We start from the raw sequence: 21,971 nt of genomic DNA, 5'->3' as shown, positions 1-21,971 counted from the left end.
ACAAATGTGTTCTCGTCGTTTGATAAACTTAAGATTGAGCCCCTGTAGTCACTTGGACTATTTTAACGATGTCTTTAATGACTTTTCGAGGACAGCAAGAGCCAGTCCCTCAAGAAGCCTATGGACTGTATGCAGGAGCGATCTTAAATATCTTAATTTGTGTTCCGAAGATGAACGAAGGTCTTACGGGGTTGGAACAACATGAAGGTGAGTAAATACTGACAGAATTTTCATTTTTGGGTAAACTAACCCTTTAATATTATTGCATAAAAGCTCCAAGAAAGAGCTGTGTAAAGTGTGCCTTCAAACACTTCCGAGTATTTGCTAAAGAAATTTAGCATGTGGAATAAACAAAGGCATAAACCAAACAAAGCCATGTTTAGGTATAAATATTTAATGTTAACCACTGCTCAGGTTATTTGAATCATGCTTCCATTTAAATGCCTTGGAAAGAGAGAATTGAACCTATCAAAACAGATGATTCACCAAACAATCGATTTGTAATTATTTGGGCTCTTAAACAACTAATAAAACAAGGTTTATGTACTGTCAAGATAAAAACAACACTTATTGTTAGGAAGACATCGAGAAAACAAATTCTTGATTTACTAACTTGCCCAAAAACAAAAGAACACAACAGATTTATACAAAGCCAAAAGAATTGAAAAACTGCTGGTTCTAAATGACTGTCACAAGCTACTAATATAGGACTTTTCCAATTCATATTTTTTAAAACAACTTTCTTTGTATAACACCGATTCCGCAAAAACAGATTTTACACTAACTGAGACTATGAAATCTCTGGTTGGGGACAAAAGACATATATTTTTCGATTCACTGCCCCAGGAAAGAGGCCATGGGGTCATCGGCTCGGTAACGTTTCATGCGGAAGGCTTCCATCTCCTCCTCTGTGGGTTCACGGACGTCCTTTAGGCTGTTGTACGGCCGCTTCCTCTCGTCAATCTGCATCAGTTCAGCCACCTGCTTCAACCTCTGCTCCTCCGCATTCAATGCCTGCACAAAAAGACACATTGTTTTCCTTTACAATAGGCTATGTAGAGCACAGATGCATTTAGCACATGACGATAAAAGTGTGTGTGGCATTAAAAAGAAACGGTCCACCCACCTTCTTCAACTTTTCTTTCTTTTTTGCTTCATCCTCCTCATCACTGCTGTCAGAATCTCTGTGTTTCTTGCTCTTTTTCTTCTTTTTCTTGTCTTTCATTTTGTCCTGGTGCATCTGTGTATTTTTTTTTTGTTTTGTTTAATACAATCATCTTCCTGTCATGTTCTTCTACAGTAATCATTTCACAAAAATGGGATGGCTGTTAGCGTACCTGTAAAAGAGTCTTTGGTTCTTCACTCGTTTCGGCCTCCTGTTCATCCTCTTCAAACGGAACACAAGAATTATTCTGAAAAAACAGATTTGTGTGAGATAAATATATAGAAATAGCTGCGTGATACAAATAGTATGTATTACATAATAAATAATAAAAGTAATAACATACATGTTTTTATACACAATTCATAATTAAAAAAAAATCAGTTTCTTGCTGCCTGCATTACAAACTTTTACATTACAAGTCGGAACGGATGGTTCCATTTACAGGAACTACATTTGATACTCACCACTACTTTCCTGCCAGTTTCACCAGTACAGTAACTTTGCTTCACCATCGAGTGGCAGCATTTGTAACCCCAAAATCCATCTTTCCAATACGATCCCCAGATACACTGCAAAAGCCAAAAGGAAAAAATATTTTACATTTGCAAAACAAAATCCAACATTATTAGCTTCTCCAGTTATGCAGCACTCCCAGTAGTGCCAGCTAAATTACCGTGTGGTTGTTAATAAGCACGTCCTCCTCGTATTTGGAGCAGGCCACAGCCTTCTCCTGTCCCTTCAACACTGCCCCGTGACGAGAATACTCCACATACTCCTCTGTCTGAGCCAGCAGAAGCTCTCGCGGAGGGGCGTCCAAGTGTTCCTCCCCACCGTACTACAGAGAAGTGCAACATGAAGCCATCAGCAAATGAGCAAGGGAAGCAGGAAATTTTGCTATTTCACTTGTCAACAAAGGAGATTCTACACTGTACCCTTTCCAAAATAGTCTCTTTCTGCTTCTCTTTGAAATCGTCCTTTTTGACTCTGTAGGATTGATGGAGAAGTTGCAGCTTGGTTGGATCTGCCTGGAGGTGAACTTCAGATCCCTTCTCATAGGCTTCCCAAGCAAAAACTGCGGAAGAGATGCACAAAACAATGCTAGACCAACAAGCAGAGTTTGGAGCCCATTTTTAACATCAGGTAAAGAGAAATTTTTGTATGAGTTGACAAATCAAAACTGCTCACGTTGTGTCTGGGCCATGGAAATGGTGTCTCCGGAGTAGCGCACAAAGTTATCACCAGCATAGCCCACCCTGCCAAATCAAACACGTCAGTTTGTGAACAGGCAAAGAAACAACTACAGAAATAGGCACAGTTAAATGTTCCATTACACCTCCTATGGTGATATTTTTTAGTGATTTTTTTCTTTAATAGCTTACTGGAATTTAGCAAGTTAAACATCAGTTAAACATCATTCCTTGGCATCTAGCAGACTATTTTTATTTTTACAATCCAATATTTAATAGTCCCATTAGAAAAAATTGGGTCTGTCTTAGTGGTGTATAATTTGTTGTAAACTAAATAACCTCTCAAACTGTGGGGCATGCAACAATCAAGTGTGTGAAGTGGATGGTACTATGCCTTTATTAACCAGCACCAAATGCCAATTCCACTGAATCATGCTTCTTCAGACCGTTGACTTGTCACCATCTGAACAAGCCTAATATGGAAGTTTTTCGCTATAGAAAAGCACCTCTTCAGCGGGTGGAATCACAAGCTCATATTGTGAACATGCAAGAAGACATACAAGAAGCTGAGCTCACCAAACGAGCTCACTGCAGCCACTGATTATATATTGTTCATCCAAAGCATCACTGAATGTTAACATTTTTGTTTACTTCAATTAAAATGTATTTTCCAACTATTATTCTCTCTTACGGTTATATTTTTCAATGATTCAACGACATTACAAAGTGAAACTATTACAGGTGTTTGACATGTCACGTTTATCAATTTTTTCAAAAAATAATTTAGTTTTTTTTTAATCATTTTTAGCAACATTTTTAAAGGTTTAGAGGGGGGTGTGACCAAAAAACTTTGAGAACCACTGAGTTAGTGAGAGACCCCTACTTATTACACAATCTGCAAGCTTAAGTTCAAGCTTTCTATAAGAAGCCTATAACTTCCCTAACATAAAAGTAATGATTTTGGACAGTCAACTTTACATTAATATTCACATCAGCACATTTATTTTGATTCCATGCACAAAAAATATATATATGCCCATACTCTTCTGGATTCTTTCCAGTGTTGGAGTACGGGTTCTCCCTCATGGCTCGAGTCTTGGGATCATAGTAGGCTGAATTTGGATCCAGATTTCTGAGATACTGTAAAATAAAGACAGCAATTGTTGGGAAAAACATGATACAGCACTACATTAACAATATTGTGTACTCATATGCTACTACTACTTATGCTGAGGAGATCATACTTATCCTCTTATAAATCATACTTCTGGGATATTTTTATTAGAACTTTTAAGTGTGGCTTTTTTTTTAAAGAAAAACAAATAGTGTCATGCCCTTGATTAACATCGGTTTGTCAAATTATTTGCCAGATGTTTTTACCTTAGCGGTGTCCTCGCGGATTCTCAGGTTTCTGACTGTGATTCGTCTCTTGGAGTCAAAGTTTTGTCCGGGCATGTCAAAGTCATCAACATATTTGTCCTCATCCTCATCTTCACTGCTGTGGTCCTGGACAGGGTGAGGAAAATTTTATTGAGTGCAGAGGCTCCACAATTTAAGTTTTATAGTCCAAAATGTACATAAAGATTAAGTTGAACATGATATGTACCTGAGCTGCATCATCATCAAGATGCTTCCTCAAATTCTAGAAGGATGTTAAGACATTAACGTTTAATTTCAACAAATACAAGGTTATGACAAACATACAGTAAGATTTTCATGGTATATGATTGACATGTTTTATCTTTTTTTTTTGTCGTTGTAAAAAAAAAAATTCCCGCATAGTTATAAAATGATTATGGAAAAATTGTGAATACTTACAGCTTCATCTATTAGTTTACCAGAAGCTAACTCCTCCTGGAGTTTCTGAGCTTTAAGAGTACGCTTAGCCTGTTAAAAAATAAATTATATATAATATATTAAATTAGGCATGCATTATGGCTTATACAAGTGGTTCCCAAACTTTGGTAGAGAAAAATATTTTTATATGCACCCACATAAAGAGACTCTCAGACATGGCCTCGCTTGCAAAATCCTATAGGATTTATTTGAAATGTTATTAAAACAGTACTGCAACTTATTAATAGGCTGCACTTTGTGTTCATGAAGTAAAGTCTCCGAGTGGCTCTTAACTTGTTCGGCTTATTACTGTCAGAAGTTAATATTTTGAGGCCTGCAACCCTCTGTGGTCTCTCTTCATTCTCCACCGTCGTACTGGTGAATCCGAGGGCGAGATATGCCTCATCATTTTCTTGTCTTTAAAACACACTGGATCTGACATTTGTCACATCAGTCACAAAAGCTTCAGGGTGTCCAAAAGTTTGGGAACCACTGGCCTATGTAGTAATAAGACCCTTCCAACAAAATGTATGCAAATGGTCACGAGACAAAAACTTCTCTTTGCTAAGAAAAAAACTTGAGTGATTTCGCATCAATGGCCTATAAGTATAATAGAATAAATATAAATACACAAAACACTTCCAGCAACAACATGACTTACCAGATCAACTTTTGAATATTCTTCTACAATTCGCATGTGTTCATCGGGATCGTACCCATTCCAGCGATCTCTCTTTCCATCATAATCCATTGAGAGCTGAATCTGTTCATGCTCATCTGGTGCCATACCAGTGCCAGAATACTTCGCTCCAACCTTTCTGGGTCTCTGTGAAAGACATTTCAAAAGTGTTTACCATTCAAAAGTTTGGGGTTGGCAAGACTTTTATGATTTTATATATATATATATATATATATATGTTTCTGAAGAAAACGTCTCTTATGTTGACAAATGGCTGCATTTATTGGATCAAAAATACAGTAATATTGTGAAATATTACTATAATTTTCAAGTTAAATATACTTGTGTGGAAACCGTGATACTTTTTTTTCAGGATTCTTTGATTGAGAGAAAGTTGAAAAGAACAGCATTTCTTTAATTAGAAACCATTTCTTACATTATAAATGTCTTTATTGTCACTTTTGATCAAATTAATGCATCTTTGCTAAATAAATACTGACCCAAAATTTTTGAACGGTAATATACACTGCATAGTATTCAGTGGTAATAATAATAATCTAGTATTCCATTCTGAAGGCAGCATAAGAATGTGACCAACATATAAATAACATCACAACACATATTATAAACTGTTCACCTCCAAACAGTCTTTCTTCTTATGTGTAATGGCACCACAGTTTTCACATGATCCTTTTCTGAATTTCGTGCTGACGGATTTCTAGTTGACAGGGAGGCAATCAGAAAAAGTTTTAGACATTAAATAACGTTCATAAATTATGTCTATGTAAAAACTTCCATGCTTACTTCTTTTACACCTCTTTTGTACCAATCTCCAATGGGCGCATATAGACTCTGATTTTCATCCTGTGGTCTCTGGTGCTTGAGGGTGGGTCTCTTTGATGGGTCGATGTACCAAGGCACAGATGAGATGTACTGGGGAATATGAGGGTTGATATCCCTGGTAACAAAATATTAAGGTCAGGGAAAAAAGTTACATGATTTATGACGGCAATAAAATCAAACAGATTCACACATTTTATTTAGACCTATAACAGTCCTGATAACTATGGATGGCTCAGTGCATTGATTCTGCTCAGATTCTGCTTAAGTTTTATTTCAATTTGCTCGGCTCAACATACTTTCCCTCCTCGTCAACTTCAGCAGGAGCATTTCCCAATTTTCTCTGTTCTTCCAGCTCTTTCTTCTTCCTCCAGTCTTCTCGGGTCATTTTCTTCGGCTCTTCGAGATCTACGATCCCCTCCGCCACTTTAGGCTCCTCTGTTGACATGATCTTCAGCTTTAACTTACCTAAAGTTACATATAAAGAGATTCAAAAACATAGAATCAGATATAGCAATAATTCATCTTTGAAAACAGTGAATATGGGGGGGAAACTAGTGATACCCAAACACAAAAAACAGACATTAGACAAAAAAAAAAAAAAAAAAACTGCTGTGACAGTGAAGACATATATGTATAAAATAACAGACACCAGACAGTTATGAAATATGTAACGTTACTGCCATTTGAGTTGTGTAACGTTAACGTTTCTTGTATTTGACGTAGACTTAGCTTTAAGATTAATAGCTAGTACGTTATCTCTTACAAGTCCAGCTTTAAGTCAATAAGTCGTTAATTTACCTTATGTCTTGTGTGAAATTCAACAAACGATGACAATATTTTACACCCTGATCAGTCGGTTGCGCGAGTTGTTTACAAGCGTGCTACATGTATTTCCGGGTAACGACTTCCTGTCTTTCTCGCTGTTCCGTGCTGCATGTACTTTTGTGTCCGAGTGTCGCCATCAGCTGGACTAAAGAGAATCACAGTGGTCAAGACTGGAAACTTACAGCCGGACACTCTCACACATACTGAGCACTTGGGTGGGTGTTGTTTCAGGAACCAGTTTGAGGAAGTTTAATACTTTCAAGTGGTACCAGCCCTACCGTACTTATTCCTCACAATTACAAATGCTGTAGAAGGGAAAAATACTTTGCTGTAATTTTCTAGATGTTATATGAGCTTATTTTACTTAATTACACTTTTCATTTACATGTTTCCTTGTAGCCTATGTTTAGTGATTTAAAAGATGCTTTTATCCAAAGCAACTTAGGGCATCACAAGGGTGATAAACAACACATCATATTGAAATGCAAACATCCTCAACTCTCAAAATAATGTAGTAATGTTGCCCCATTTTTGGTAAAGTTGAGGTTTTTTTCAGTCTGAAAGTGAGTTAAAATTATACTACTATTACCAGAAGCTCGAAAATGTGTTTATTGCATACACACTCTAGTAACATTTTGTAGCCTATAGTTAAAATGAATTCAATATAGTACCATAATGCTCAATATTCCAATGCATTACATTTATACTTCTGAATAATGGAGAATCAGCAAGGCTGTGAAACTCATCAGGACAATGCAGAGATGACACTTTGTTAACTGAGTGACTCAATACCAAGCTGTCCCTCCCAACATGACACTGAAGACTATTTAAAAATAGCCCTTGTACAGTAACTGAAACTCTGTTGGACAAAGATTGTGTGCTGAGCTATTGGCCAACAGAACTTTGGCTGATAAGACAGACAATGATAGACAATGGTTTCCTGAACTTTAACTCAAATTAGATGGCAGAAATACAGACACACTTCTAATAATGACCACTGCGGTACCATGTTTTATTCCAAAATTCATTGTTTTTAGATAGTTTTTAAAAAGTTACAAAGTTATAAAGCATTCATTTAGTTATATTTTAGTTAGGCAGTCATATATTAAGTGAGATAATTTTATACAGAATCATAGATGTGCTTATGTAACAGGATGTGGAAAACATGCTTCACTATTAGACAGCATTCTTAATATGTTGATCAGTAAAAGTAAAACAAAGGGACAGTTGCTAAGCGGTGCGAACATAGAATTCTTATCAATTTCCTCCATTTGTAGCTTCAGAGATTTTCTTCTCTGTAAGTTGTTGCTTTGCGCTCAGAGAGCCTCGTGGCCGCCGGTGAGTTTGTGGAAGAGCTCCTCGTTCAGTGTGTCGCTTTGCTGTCGTGAGCGAGTAGACAAGAAAATGTATCCTCCGATGTACTCGTGCACAACCTTACAGTCTGCATTCACACAGCTGAATGCTATGTTAATGTTTCCGTCGAATTCAATTGCAACCTTAAAATAGACAGGTGTTGATCATTTAAAAGACTGAATTTCTAAGTCAGTGTATTAGCCTATATGAGAACCTCTACTTCATTCTTCAGAGTCACATATTTCTTTATTTATTTTAATTAATTTGATTAAAACCCACCTGCCGTATGTCCCAATTAACATTCCACTGTCTCATGTTATTATAACGCCAAGTCTTCACCACATCTCCAACTCCCAGGTCTATACGGATCAGACGGTTGTTAGCGATGCCCATGACTTCATCCTTACGACTGCCCTTAAACCTGAAAAATTATTGAATTGTGAAACTGAAGACTTTTATAAAATCTCTATATTATAAAATAAGTCTTTTTTTTTTTTTTTTTTATACCATAGCCTACCACTGCATTTCTACTAGGGGTGTAACCTCATGTCATGTTATATAGTAGTTCAATGTAGTACTGACACTAAAACTTGAATTTTTTCTCACACAGTAATTTTTATTTTGGGGGGACTATCCACGAGCATTTTTGTATTGCGATATATTGTGGCACGATATACTGTTACACCCGTAATATCTACTTTTTCTTATATATGCTATCATATATATTCAATATCCAACAAGCTTGTTTGAAATGTACTTCAATAGCTGACCATCTTTTTTGTGCCTGTAAGGTTAGTCTGTTCACCTGACCATGAAGTAGGAAATTCCAAAGTCAGGCAGAGCTTGCCAGATCTGCAGAAACTTCAAAATGGCAGAAGTCAAGGAAAGCTGGGCAACATTCTGAAAGGCTTCCAGGATACGAGGGGTTAACTGGAAACAACAAGAGGTGAGGTTGTGAAAATGAGTGCAAAATAGGCTATAGTTTATATATATATATATATATATATATATATATATATATGAAGAGTTCAGATGCAAAAGCCTCTAAATGCCATTTGAAATTTTCTTCTTTAATGATGATTTTTATCAAACTTGTATATTTAAGTTCAGTAATTTCACTTAAATAAAAATTAATAGGTAATTAGAATTGCCATTTAAGTGAAATCACTAAACTTAAATATACAAGCTTGATAAAAATTATCATTCTAGAAGAAAATTTCAAATGGCATTTAGAGGCTTTTGCATCTGAACTCTTCATATATATATATATATATATATATATATATATATATATATATATATGTATATATACACACTCAGAGGAGCCCCATTTTGGGTAAAATATGGGCAAACCCAAATTTTGGATTCAAAATGCTATCTAAAAATGTAACTTAATGGCTGGGTTTGTCCATATTTGACCCAAAATTGAGTTAAAACAACCCAGCATTTTTTAGAATGTGTATACAGTGTATATATATATATATATATATATATATATATATATATATATATAAAGGTAACACAAACACTGAATAGATGACCTGAAATAAATATTGCAGTATTGTACAACATCAAATGCCTGGCAAGCACCTTTCATGGTCACTCTACCTGTTTGGGCTTGTATTTCTTTTGGTATCTTGGTGAGACGAGGCTGTGTGTGTTGATGCTGTCATCAGTTTGTGCAGCAGGAGCTGAAGAATTGGAACGCTGCATGGAAAGGAATGTCTGGATGTTCTTCACTTCATTCTGATAGGAGCTATCCAATAATGTCAGGCCTTTGGACGCCAGCTTACAGGCGGCCATCCATTGAGAATACTGCTTCTCCTGATTGGATGGGGTAGGTGGGAATAAAAATAAATAAATCAAATAAAAATTGTTAAAATCTCGGCAAGGACACTACCATTCAAAAGTAAAAAGCTAAAAATTCAGCTTTGTCAGATTTTTATTTTATTTTAAAATATATTCAAATTCATATAAAAAAACAGTTTTTACTGTATTTATGATCAAATAAATGCAGCCTTGCTTATTTTTAAGCAAGTCAGAAGAGATGTCCTTCAAAACATTAAGATAAACACTTTTTAACAGAGTTTTGAATACAGATTAATGTAACGACAGTTACGTACGTTTTCACAACGCAAGTAGATTTCATTCATGCCTTCTGGTGCAGGAATGAGGAGTTTGATACAAAACTTCTGGCCTGCTACACTGACATCAGGGGCAATCTCACAGCCTGGGGACATGCAGATTAGTTTCCGTTAACACAGTCTCATTACACTGATGAGTCTGCTTAGGTTTCAGCCTCCACTGAGGTGTGAAAACATATTCACATGTTGCACCTGCACAGTGTGGGGAGCTGCACACAGTAAAGTAAAGTATCTGCACTTATCTGACTGTAGACACAATGACCTCAGTTTATTAAAGGAGTAGTTCACAAATAGTCGCCTTGCTCTGTTCTGTGTGTTCGTGACTCTCCTGTCAGAACTCGTTCATCAAAATGAACGAATCTTTTTCAGAGTCAATTCATTAATTTTGTTCGTTGAGAGAACCAAATGACTAGAAAAAAAAATTGTTCATTTTGATAAAAGAGTTCGAACAGGAGAGTCACGAACACACAGAACAGAGCAAGGCGAGCACTTATAAAACTTAAACTTAGTTTTTTTTTTTTAAATGAGCCATCGTTCCGCTTGATAAGACCCTTATTCATCGTCTGGAATCGTTAAAGCCCTTTGAACAGTTTGCGGTTTGCACTGAAACTGTCTTTTGGACCTTGAACCGTTTGGTTCCCATTGAAGTGCATTATATGGAGAAAAATGCAGGAATGTTTTCATCAAAAACCTTAATTTCTTTTCGACTGAAGAAAGAATGACATGGATATCTTGGATGACATGGGGGTGAGTAAATGATCAGCAATTTTTTTTTTAAAATATACTGTATGAGATTGTTTTTATGTTCCCTTTTTCTACTGCAGTATGTTCAGTTCACACAATCACTTTCATTGGTGTTTCTCAGGTAGCAAAAGTGCAATTAAAAAAAATATGTTTTTTAATTATTTTATTTATAATAAATAAATGACCTTTCAGGTTCAGTTGTTGCATGGGTTCTCCATAGCGGTCCTCTTTGCTTTTATAACAGGAGATTGATGTGTCCTGAAAGTTGCACCAGTACTGCTTGTAACCCTTTAGAGTGAGTCTCTTTGGCCTGCAGTGTGGAAAATCATAGTTTCATATCACCATAAAATCATAGTTCAAATGTTTATGGGACTGACAGCCTAAAGTAAAAGTAAAGAGCCTCACCGAAATATTTTCAAATAGTCATTCAGCTCTGGAGCAGTCATATTGTCCTGTGAAAGTAAATCAGATGTTCACTGATGTCTGAATCTGTCACTCCATGTCGCTTTGTTGCTGTTCTATTAAAGTGAAGAAGATTTACTCACCAGCATGTCTGTGCTGTTGCTGTCTCCCACCATCTTGACCTCCAGGGATTTCAGGGCAGACTCTAAGTCATCCATCCCTTGACTGGAAGAGACCATGTCCTGAGACAAGGACAATTTTCCTATGTGGTACTGAATAAGAGAAGTAGATGTAAGAATGCTATTGCTTACCAACGATTTTGTGTTTATTCCTTCTAATGCTAACATCAATTTTATGGCAGTATTATTTTGGTTTTGTACCTGCAGGGCTCCAAACAGCATCATTTCCTCTTCTGTACAGTCTATGTCCTCCAAGAGAATCGCCCAGCGAGCTTGCTCATACAACTGCGTCAAACGCACCACATCATACTATAACAGAGAGAGAATCAATTTTCCACTTCGTTCAGTTTCATGGCTCTTAGAAAAAAATGGATATACATATCATAACCAAAGTTCTACCTTGGGATCCATATCATGGAAAGTGTAGTATTTGAAACGAAGCCATAGTCTGTCATTCTCTTGTATTCCCTGCTGCATTAGTGAACGAGATGAATCCAACCACCTCCGGGGAACAGAGGAGCATTTATATTAAGGGTGAATTGTGGAATATTATTTCTTTTAATGTGTATCTTTGTTTCTCAGCTGTACCTGGTGTGAATATGTGTTTTGTCCACCACACTGGCCGGCCGGTAGAGTTTAGCGATGGCTTCAGGAGCAGGTGAGGGCAGACTGAACGACAGCATTTTATACACCTCCTCAGTCTTAGGAGAGTCAGCAAAATGAGCCGGCATGCCATTGTACAGAGCTTGAACAGAACCTACGTCAAGAGAAAACTTTGACTAAATGAAAACTACTTATTATTCTTGCTAAATTTGTGCCTATGCAAGTCCAGTTTGGGTCAGTAAGTTGCCTTTTGTTTACTTTCATTTAGCAATTAAATTGATCAAAAGTGTATATTAAAAAAATGTCTACTTTAAATAAATGCTGTTCTTCTTTTATTACTGTTTTACTGTATTTTTATTCACATAAATGTAGCCTTGCCACATCAGAGGTTTCAAAAACATTAAACAAAAATGTGCTTAACCCAAACTTTTGATTGGTAGTGTAACAAAAACGTATTGTGTACCTGCGGTTAGAGGAACATCTGTAAGATCATACAGCTCTTCTGAGGAATCTTTGTCTTTCTTTTTCTTTTTTTCTTCAACAGGACGGAGCAAGGAGAGCTCCTCTGGGTGACGAATATCTGAGAGCGAGAAAGATTCATTTTGGAAATGGCCACCTGACACAGATTGCTTACAGAGGGGACATTGGATCCAAGCTCACTTACTGAGAACCCTGCAGATGCCCACGACAGTGCGAAACACAGAACTGGAGAAACAGGCCCGCAACTTCAGAGTCGCCCCGTTTGGCAAGCCCAGTCGCAGAGGCTTGTGCTGTTGAATGAAGACCAGGCGAGCGTCTGCGTGGACCCCACATTTGTCCAGTGTCCAGCCGGTCCGCAGCAACCACTGCTGCTTCTGCTCCCACCACAGGGCATGATCGGACCAGTCCTTCTTTAGCTCTAGAAATAAGACCCAAGAACATCTCACGGCGACGGGGTACATAAAGATTGAGGAACCCTTCAAAATTATATCTTTTTAGTAACAAATATAATAGCCCATTTTTGAAGCATCTAGAATATAACTCACTGGTCTGCTCAACTAATTTGAGAATAACTCCACCAATGTGCAGGTCAGAGGTCACACTGATTTTGAAAGGTGGGGCGTCCGGTCCAAGATCCTCCACTGTGACTGTAAGGTCCCACGCTGCCATTCTGCTGCCAAGAGACCCCCCAAAAAAGCTGGAACCAATGAGGTTTGATTACACAAAAGCTATATACTGTACTTATATATCACATACTTCTTTACTGTATACTTCTATTTCAGTGTTGAGCGTAGACCTAAATGGGAACTTTTAAAAGGCATGATACATCACATGTTTAGCAGGATCATACTGATGGTCACGGACACATCACCAGCACATGCTTCATCCCTTGTGAGTGTAATCATGCTATTTTGTTCAAGTTATGTTTACTGGGGACGATACTTCCCTTTTACACACGACACGAATCACATGGAACCACATTTCCTCTTTTAATCGAGCATCTAAACCACAATTGGATGTTATAAGGTGTTTTGGTGTATTGGTCTGTGTGTGGGTGTGTGTGATAAATTTGAATATAGTTCACTGAAACCGAAAACTGAAATGGACTTAGGAACAGCAACATTAGTCGGGTAAATATCAAATGTGTTAGATGTAATTTAATCAGTTTCATACTGTATTATACTATAAATTATTACTATTCATATTTTCAAAATGATTACTTGTTTGTTAATGATCTGAAATAAAGTGTCTACAGATCAAAATATGAGTCAAATATTGAATAATGTTTTGTTACCTTTTCTGTTTCTGTGCTTTGGATTTGCCGACAGAGTCTTCGTTTTGTGGAGCCAATTAAAAGCTGTTAGGTCCCTTTATGAGATACACAGGCAAACACACACTCATATGGGCAAGACCCCTCTGCTGTGTAAAATCAGTTGTGGTTTTTAGAGTATGTCAGAGCTGACAAAAAAGGGTGTTCCTCTTTTCTCAGCTTCCGTATAACGGAACTGCATGACCATGTTCTTTTCACACTGGTTGTTCTCACACACACACACACACAAAAGGAGAACTAAAGCACTTCTATACATGTTCCAACGTAAAATGTATAATTTTGATCAGTTGAATTTCAATTCTATAGTTCCACTTTAAATAAATCTGTTTTATAAGACCTCATATTAATTGAGAGAGTGCATGCAATATTTGTACTTTTTAAAAAAAAAAATTATATGTACACACAGTAGGCCTATACGGTCAAAAGTTTGGAAACATTACTATTCTAAGTCTCTTCTGCTCATTAAGCCTGCATTTATTTGATCAAAAATGCAGAAAAACAGAAATATTGTGAAATATTATTACAATTTAAAATAATGGTTTTCTATTTGAATATACTTTAAATATAATTTATTTTTGTGATACAAAGCTGACTTTTCATCAGCTATTACGCAGTCTTCAGTGCCACACATTCTATTATGCTGATTTGTATTATCAATGTTTATTATTATATATATTATATATACTGTATATATATATATATATATATATATATATATATATAAACCTTGGATAATTAATACTTTTATTCAGCAAGGATGTGTTATGAGTATGAAATCAGCATTTTAACATTCAGCATTTATTCAAAATAGAAATATTTTAACAATATACATTTTACCATCACTTTTTTACATCCTTGCTGAATGAATGTTTTCTAAAGGATCGTGTGACAGTAATAAATTATATTTTAAAGTATATTAAAATAGAAAACCATTATTTAAATTGTAATAAAATTTCACAATTTTTATGTTTGTTTTTTCCTGTATTTTTGCAGGCTGGACGAGCATAGACTTCTTTCAAAAACATTAAAAAAATAATAACGTTTCCAAACTTTTGAGACTGCTTTATGTCCTAATTTATATCAAGTTTATTTTAAAATCACGACATTGAAAATGGTACTTGTCAAACCAAAATTATTTCTAGCGGACCATCAAGACTAAATATTGCGCTTACAGCGTCTTGCCGCTAGATGTCAGTAAAGGATAAATTATGTTGATCCGGGACAATCCAAAAACCGAGAAGCATAGACATCATGCCGAGAAGCGCTTGAATTAACTCATGGACCCCTACATATTGGTACAGTCCCATTTGCTTGAATTGTCTCTACAGTTGACTTTCAATTTCACTTTTTAATTTATAAACTCTTTCTTACAACCGTCTTCAAATCGAAAGAAGGATAAAATCGAGGCGCAGGCGGGAGTCATTCGGGCTTTAAACGTTTAATTTGCCAGCTGTCAACTGTCAACTCAGACCAGACCATGGTGTTTCAGATGTCAAGACTTGCAGCTCGAGTTCCACTTTCTAAGAGTGTTGGGTTCATACCCGGCACTGAAAACAGATGGCCGAGTCATCTCAATTTCATCAGCAGACTTGCACATCGCTTCTTTCATGCACTAGGCAGCGAAGGCAGAGGGTCTGCAAGTATCAAAGTGCTACCCTCCCAGGGGGTCTTACGTAATGCAGGCAGGTGGGAGAATGTTTCCACAGCCTCAAAGTCTATCCACTGGCAAAGTGGAGGGGCCGTTAAGCCACTTCGCTCCCGCATGCTTGTCCTAGGCGCCGTGGGGGTCTCGGCTGCGTTGCTGGCGTCTCTGCGCACGAGCACGCTACACGCTATGAGCGCGCGGCCCGGCCTGAACCTGGACTCGGAGAACAGTGACTGGAAAGAGGCAAAGAGTGAGTCTCTCCCTGGAGTGTGTTGATATCACACACCCGTTCACCCGTCTCTGTTAACCTTCATTAACAGAGGAACAGAAATAAATATAATTTAACTAACCTAATTATGATATTATAACGCCATCTTCTGAAGTGATTAAGCCACCTTAATTCGCAAGAATGACACAACATCTATCTATCTATCTATCTATCTATCTATCTATCTATCTATCTATCTATCTATCTATCTATCTATCTATCTATCTATCTATCTATCTATCAGAAGGCTTCGACATGACAACAACAAAGTTTGTTTACAAACTTTAACGCTACTCGTCTAATAATTAATAATGTAGTTATTCACTTGTGAACAAAATAAAAACGTAACATTTTTGTTATTCATTTATTTTGGTATGATTTGACTTAAATTATTTCTATTTTGTAGATAAGCTTTGCTCCATGGATAAGGAGAAGAGGAGGGAAATGTACAGGGTTGACTTCATTCCTCTGGAGAAGATTCCTGTCTGGAGTCCATCAGGTGAACAAAACACTCATCATGTATAATTATAGCAAAAGTGAATCTCTTTGTTTTGATCTGTCTGTTGTCAGAAAGTGTTGGAAGGATGAATATGTTTTTTTTAAGTGGATGTAGACTAAATTGGGGTTGTTTTGTGTAAAACAATTGATATGTTAACATCACTGTTTGCTTCCTCTTTAGGTGACTCCTCTTGTAAGCCTCAGTACCAAGTCAATGAAGAGTTGAATAAGAAAATATCCCTCTTCAGTGGTGACATCACTAAACTGGAGATCGACTCGATTGCCAATGCAGGTGAGAGTCGAAGTACAGGAAAAATTATAGTCTACATTTACCAGCTTGTGTTAGTCTGTGTGCCTGGTCGTCATAAATTTAAAACAGATTCAGCAGTTTATTGTAAAAATGTTTATGTTTTTCCTTTTTTTGGCCATTTTTTTTATTTCATTTTTGTTGAAAATGTACAATCTGCAGGAAGATTTGGCATAATTGTCCTTGGATGTTTGTAATCCTGTTTTGTCTAAAATTAACTCTCCTCTATAAGCCTTTCTCAGCACTAAATGTCCACTTGAGTTTAGAGAGCAAATGCATTCAATACTTTTATAGAGAACAACAACAAAAACCCTCTCTTCAGCCGCGTCACTCTTTTTCCGGTACTATTTTAATAAAGTTGAACAGTAATTGTCAGCGGTCCTCATCAGTAGAGATCATGTGGAGGTAGAGCTTACTTTCTGTCTCTAGGATACAGTCAGTCCCTTTGTAGACACACCTGAGAGTTTGGGAACATTCATCTGCATTTGCTTGTGTGTTCTTGGCAGTTAAGTGACTTTCAGGAGCTTTCAAGCTTCACATTTGCATCCTTTAAATAGCTAAAGAGACAAGTCAAGCACTATGATGACAGACTAAAAACACCAGGGGTGTAGCCATCCTTCCAGAAGTGAGGGAAACAGAAATGCCTAGTCACTAGTGTATTAAAAGGTAAAATTGTCTAATTGACAGGTTTTATTTTGTCTTATCTCTTGCTATTATTGGCTAAGAGATCAAAGTTATTTATATTCTATAATATGTATTCCTATATTTTAATAATGACAATTTTACATCATATAAATTATTTCCAGGAAAAACAAGTTATTAATTCTACGAGTCAGTTGTGGGCTTTCTGTGAGAGAGCTGTCTTCCAGTATTAAACATGCATTACATGAGTGTTTAGCCCTCCATAATGTTTACATTGCCGCATTTTAGATAAGAATAAAACGTCTGGTCATGCATAGACTATCTTGACCCTGAATTGAATCTAGATTTATTCTCATTGACCTATTAAAACTTCTACGTGAAGACACTTGCCTGAAAAAAAATGTGGGGGACGAATTTACGGCCCTTGCGTATTCTACGCCAATGCAAAACATGCAAACTTTAGTCAGAGTAGCCATATTTAATTTTGCACAAAAGAAACAAAGATATGAGGGACAGATTTACTGTCGTAATGTGTGCCTTGGTGTCAGTTGTTCAACACTGAAGTACATCATTACGAAAGATTGACTGTAAAATGTGATGGGATATAAGGACTGTACATCTCTCACAGCCTTGTTTTCATTTGTGTTCAAATAAATATGCCGTCTAACCTGAATCGGGTCCGTTGTAGGTCAGGGAACAAAACAATTTCATAATTAATCTACAGCTATTAGAGTCAGCGTATTCCAGATATTTAGCATATTGACATTAGCATATTCATACAGGGTTAGTAGAGTGCTCAGGTTTATTATTTCTCCATCATCACCTCTAAGCTGCCATAAAGCAAAGCAATGACTGGTTAATGTTTTAGCAATCATATTGCCACATAGGACGCTTGCTGCTAGATGGCCTAATGGAGCTCATTTAAACAGGTATGCAATGCATGAGTTGAAAGGAAGGAAGTGGGCGAGGAGGAAAAGAAGCTGAAAAGGCAAAGGACTGAGAGTGAGCATTAAGAGAGATAGAGGAGTTTGTCTGACAGGGCATTGATTCATCTCTCCCAGTTGACGCATTGATCGGATGGCCGTAGGTCTCGGTGTAAAAGCGTGAGGATTAACAGACTGTCCAGTGGTCATTAATTTGGAGGTTGGAATGAACTTCTCGGGACTGCTAAGTATATGCATCTCACTTACCAAAGTACCCAATTGAGTGTAAGCACGCACTTTTTGTATCTGGCATTTTTTTTATACCATGTTGCTTTAGCAGATTTTGCGGGTATAATGTAACTTACTTGTAATATACCTACATATTGAAGTGGCATTTGCAACTTATTGTGACATTAATGAGTGAAATGGAAAAAAGAGAGGCATTGATTTTACCTATGACAGGTTGAAAAATAAGAGGGCTTGGTGACATCAACCGTTAAAAAAAAGAGGAGTTTCAGATGAGGAGCCCGTTATTACTTCTAGTTCTTTTTTTAGCTGTAGAAACCCCTTTGTTATGGTGCTTGGTATTGCAAATTGATATTTCTTACCGTATTGTATTGTCGTAATTATAAACACACTGCTTGTACCGTTCACTTCTTCTTTACCTATAATGCCTAATGAGAGGGAAGTCTCTGATTCACAGAAAGTAGCTTACTTCCACATTGCAAGAAAAGGTGGATTAGAAGAGCAAGTTTAGATTTCATAGTAACTTATGTGGAAAAACTATTCAATGAAATCCACTCTTACCTATATTATTAAGTGTATACTATTAAGTAGGGCTGTCAAACGATTTATCACAATTAATCGCATCCAAAATAAAAGTTTGTGTTTACATAATATATGTGGGTGCACTGTGGATAATTATTTTATATATATAAATACACACACATGCTTGTATATATTTATTTTCATGTATACACTGTATATAGATTTATATATAATTATATTATCTAAAAAAATAAATATTTCATATATAAATAATATTTTTTCTTAAATATACATGCATGCGTGTGTTTATTTATATATATATATATATATATATATATATATAATAATTAATAATTATACACCGTGCATATATTATGTAAACAAAAACTTAACAAAAACTTTTATTTTGGATGCGATTAATCGCGACTAATCGTTTGACAGCCCTACTATTAAGTGATCATGCCTTTACTTTACTTTACAGTGCAGTGATTATTTGTAATCCGTTTATCTGTAGCTTTTCAGCTGTGGAGGCTGCTAGACCAGGGGTGGGCAAGATTTTTTGGCTCATGGCTCACATAGATGAATAACATTACGTTTGAGATACAATGTTGTTCTCGATTAGTTCTGAGAGAAGGTAATGTACTTATTCTATGATGCACAATTTTCTGAAGTGTATCTGTGACTGATTGGGCCACTCCGTTCACTATTTGATTTTGTTTTTGAATTTGTTCATGTAAAGTTTTAATGTAACCCTTTCTGGTTTTGGAGTCTTTACTAAAGAGCAGATGAATTGAATCAGTTGTGTTTGATCTGGGAGACAGAATGTTGGAGGTACTATAGGAGCAGGGATGGGAATCAGATCTGTATTTTATTAAAGTTTATCACCGAGATGGAATTAGCACCAAGCAGTGACTTTCCTTTGAACAGAAAATAGCTATGGAGGTCGATAATCTCCAACATGCTGTTTGATAGCACCATTCACAATGGAAAGTGTGAGGGAGAGAACATACTCATGGTTGCTGGGCAAATTGAGCCAAATATTGGACAAATTCTGCTGGTTTGAAGCTCTGATTAAATGTTTTGGTGTGGATGGGAATCTGGCAAACCTGACCATGTTAAATGCTTGGGGATGCTCGTTTGGTGCTACTGAGCTATATCGAATTATGAAACAATTTCAGGATAATTGACCTGTGGGCTGAATTAAACCACGTTGAGGGTCGTAGTTCTCCCGTGTCTTTGCTAGACTTATGAATGTCAGATTTAAAGAACAGTCGAACTGAGCAAAAACGTACGAATGCACAGTCTTTGAAACTTTGAGAACTCATCTCATCAGTCAGTGGTGATGGAGAGTTGGGCTGGAGTGGGGAGGACTGTTTGTCTGTTGTTCTCAATAAAGATTGGATTTACAATAACATTGCCTCCACCCCCTGTCCTCTCTCTCCTCCCTCTCACAACATTTTACTGCTCTTGGCTCCTGGATCTGCCCTATAAAACACCGTAAACATAAAATCCACAAGCACTTAAGAACTGTCCTTCCGAGAGCAGGGGTGGAGGGAGGGATAAACATCCTTTTTATGCCACTAGCCATCCATCGCTCTGTCAATCCACCCATCCATCTAGTTAGTGGGAGAGGATATACTGTCGTGTATTGGTTTATTAAGATGCATTACATTTTGAATAGTGTATTGTGATTGAGTTTGTGAGAAAAAAACACATGCCCTTGTCGGTTAAATGAATGAATAAAAAAAAAAATTATCCGCAAAAAATAATCAAAAGTGTTGTTTGATGAAGATTGTGTTTCTGCACCATGTTTGCTCATGGAAGAAATTGCTTTTGCCCTTCATGTTTATTCATATTCTTCTGGGAAATGAGGACAAGTGTCAATATTCGGAGACAGATGACTGATATTTCAGACACAGATACAGAAACGATCCCAGATATGAGTGACGCCATGCTGTAGAGATTAAAATGAAACAAAGAGTTTTCCTTTAATTTCTCAAAAATTGAGAAAAGGAAAAAGAAATGGGATGGATTTTATTTTTGCTGTGAATGAGCTGAAGGCTACTCGTTTTTTTAAATGTCTACTTTTTACTGACAGCAGAAAAATCTAGAAAGCCCCAAGATGTGTTGTACAGAACTCAATCTTTACCCTAAGCCAGAAAAATAGCCCCACAGAAAGAGGATAAGAATGAAGGGAGTAATGCTGCATTTCTGCCTGCGCAGTTTTAGACTTCACTGTAAAACGGAATGCATAATTCACACGGATATGTCTTCCTTTCACAGAAAGCTTGTGATATTCACACAGCTTTGGCAGGGAGTGTGGATAGCGCCACACAGGCGTATGTAAAATGTGTAGACATCTCTAAATAGGTCTGAAAATGCAGCTTATTTGTCAAAGAGCATAAGCCATTAAATCTGTTATCTGTTGCAAATGAAGCTCAGCATCCTTAGCTGGTGGTTCAGACCCCTCTCACCAGCGTAGGCGAATTTAAAATGAGTTCACACTGAGAAATCTCACATCTCTCAGCATATGCCACATTGTTGCTAATTGGAAACCAAGCTTGTTGGAGAGAAATGGTTGTCACACACACAACCCTAATAAATTCATTCCGTCTGCGTCGCTTAGAAAATTTCATTTTAGTGCAATAGCTTTTTTATGCAGCGTTTTAACCAATTTAGTTTGTTTTGTTGAAAACTGAGGCAATTTGGAAAAAAAAAAGATGTAAGCATTTATGTGAACAATGAATGAGAATATAACTGTTCAGATACAGTTAGAGTGTCCGGAAATTCCCAAACGTAGTGCCGCCGTGATAGAATTCTGTTTGATGCCTGAGGCTTTGGAATCATCTTTCAGTTACTGAACCTTTAATGATACGATTTAGGATTTTGAATGAATGATTTAGGATTAAAAAAAAAATCTGAGCACGTTTGCAGAATGGCAGCCCCTTAGCAATTATTTCAGCCCTCGTTAAAAGCCTCCCACCTCATACCATTCTCTCACAATCAATCGCCACTTTAGCTCCAATGAAGGAATGTGAATTTGTTGGTCTCCTCTCTGGTCTAATTAGCTTAATTGACCCAATGTAGTAAATGCAGGGTAAAGAGGCATGTGGTTCATCAGGGACGACTTCTGAGAGTTTCTGCCTGCTG

At 36.8% G+C, this 21,971-nt stretch overlaps 3 protein-coding genes across 5 annotated transcripts in view; 1 reads left to right on the top strand and 2 right to left on the bottom strand.

Annotated features, from left to right (window-relative positions):
• Window positions 1–378: 378 nt before the first annotated feature.
• On the bottom strand, window positions 379–6,645 carry slu7 (SLU7 homolog, splicing factor). Its single transcript, XM_039648733.2, has 16 exons — window positions 6,509–6,645; window positions 6,007–6,175; window positions 5,672–5,825; window positions 5,505–5,585; window positions 4,850–5,014; window positions 4,171–4,239; window positions 3,959–3,994; window positions 3,733–3,858; window positions 3,395–3,492; window positions 2,351–2,418; window positions 2,098–2,237; window positions 1,839–2,000; window positions 1,630–1,734; window positions 1,338–1,412; window positions 1,127–1,240; window positions 379–1,014 (listed from the first exon to the last, which is right to left on the bottom strand). The coding sequence occupies exons 2-16, from the start codon at window positions 6,153–6,155 to the stop codon at window positions 835–837; spliced, it is 1,722 nt and encodes a 573-aa protein (XP_039504667.1). The 5' UTR covers window positions 6,156–6,175; window positions 6,509–6,645; the 3' UTR covers window positions 379–834.
• An 872-nt stretch (window positions 6,646–7,517) lies between these two features.
• Window positions 7,518–13,852, bottom strand: fermt3b (FERM domain containing kindlin 3b). Of its 3 annotated transcripts, none has more exons than XM_039648999.2 (15): window positions 13,735–13,852; window positions 12,986–13,137; window positions 12,625–12,858; window positions 12,424–12,540; window positions 11,946–12,114; window positions 11,757–11,859; window positions 11,559–11,666; window positions 11,322–11,450; window positions 11,182–11,228; window positions 10,962–11,086; window positions 10,012–10,118; window positions 9,497–9,712; window positions 8,694–8,818; window positions 8,168–8,309; window positions 7,518–8,031 (listed from the first exon to the last, which is right to left on the bottom strand). In XM_039648999.2, exons 2-15 carry the CDS (start codon window positions 13,107–13,109, stop codon window positions 7,852–7,854), a joined length of 1,926 nt encoding a protein of 641 aa, XP_039504933.2. In that variant the 5' UTR covers window positions 13,110–13,137; window positions 13,735–13,852; the 3' UTR covers window positions 7,518–7,851. The 3 variants fall into 3 exon arrangements, with proteins under 3 accessions (XP_039504933.2, XP_039504934.2, XP_039504935.2); XM_039649000.2 differs by having other exon boundaries at window positions 12,986–13,113; window positions 13,735–13,826; XM_039649001.2 differs by having other exon boundaries at window positions 12,986–13,110; window positions 13,735–13,826.
• Window positions 13,853–15,060: 1,208 nt separating this feature from the next.
• Window positions 15,061–21,971, top strand: part of macrod1 (mono-ADP ribosylhydrolase 1) — a 56,485-nt gene continuing 49,574 nt past the window's right edge. The window contains exons 1-3 of the mRNA XM_039648805.2: window positions 15,061–15,665; window positions 16,090–16,182; window positions 16,363–16,473. Of these exons, the coding sequence (XP_039504739.2) occupies window positions 15,248–15,665; window positions 16,090–16,182; window positions 16,363–16,473 (622 nt within the window). The 5' untranslated portion in view covers window positions 15,061–15,247. The remainder of the gene's footprint in view (window positions 15,666–16,089; window positions 16,183–16,362; window positions 16,474–21,971) is intronic.

The sequence above is a fragment of the Pimephales promelas genome, chromosome 9, assembly GCF_988280905.1.
Source record: "Pimephales promelas chromosome 9, fPimPro1.hap1.1, whole genome shotgun sequence".
In the NCBI taxonomy this organism is placed as follows: domain Eukaryota; kingdom Metazoa; phylum Chordata; class Actinopteri; order Cypriniformes; family Leuciscidae; genus Pimephales; species Pimephales promelas.
This window is presented reverse-complemented; position numbering and strand designations above follow the sequence as displayed.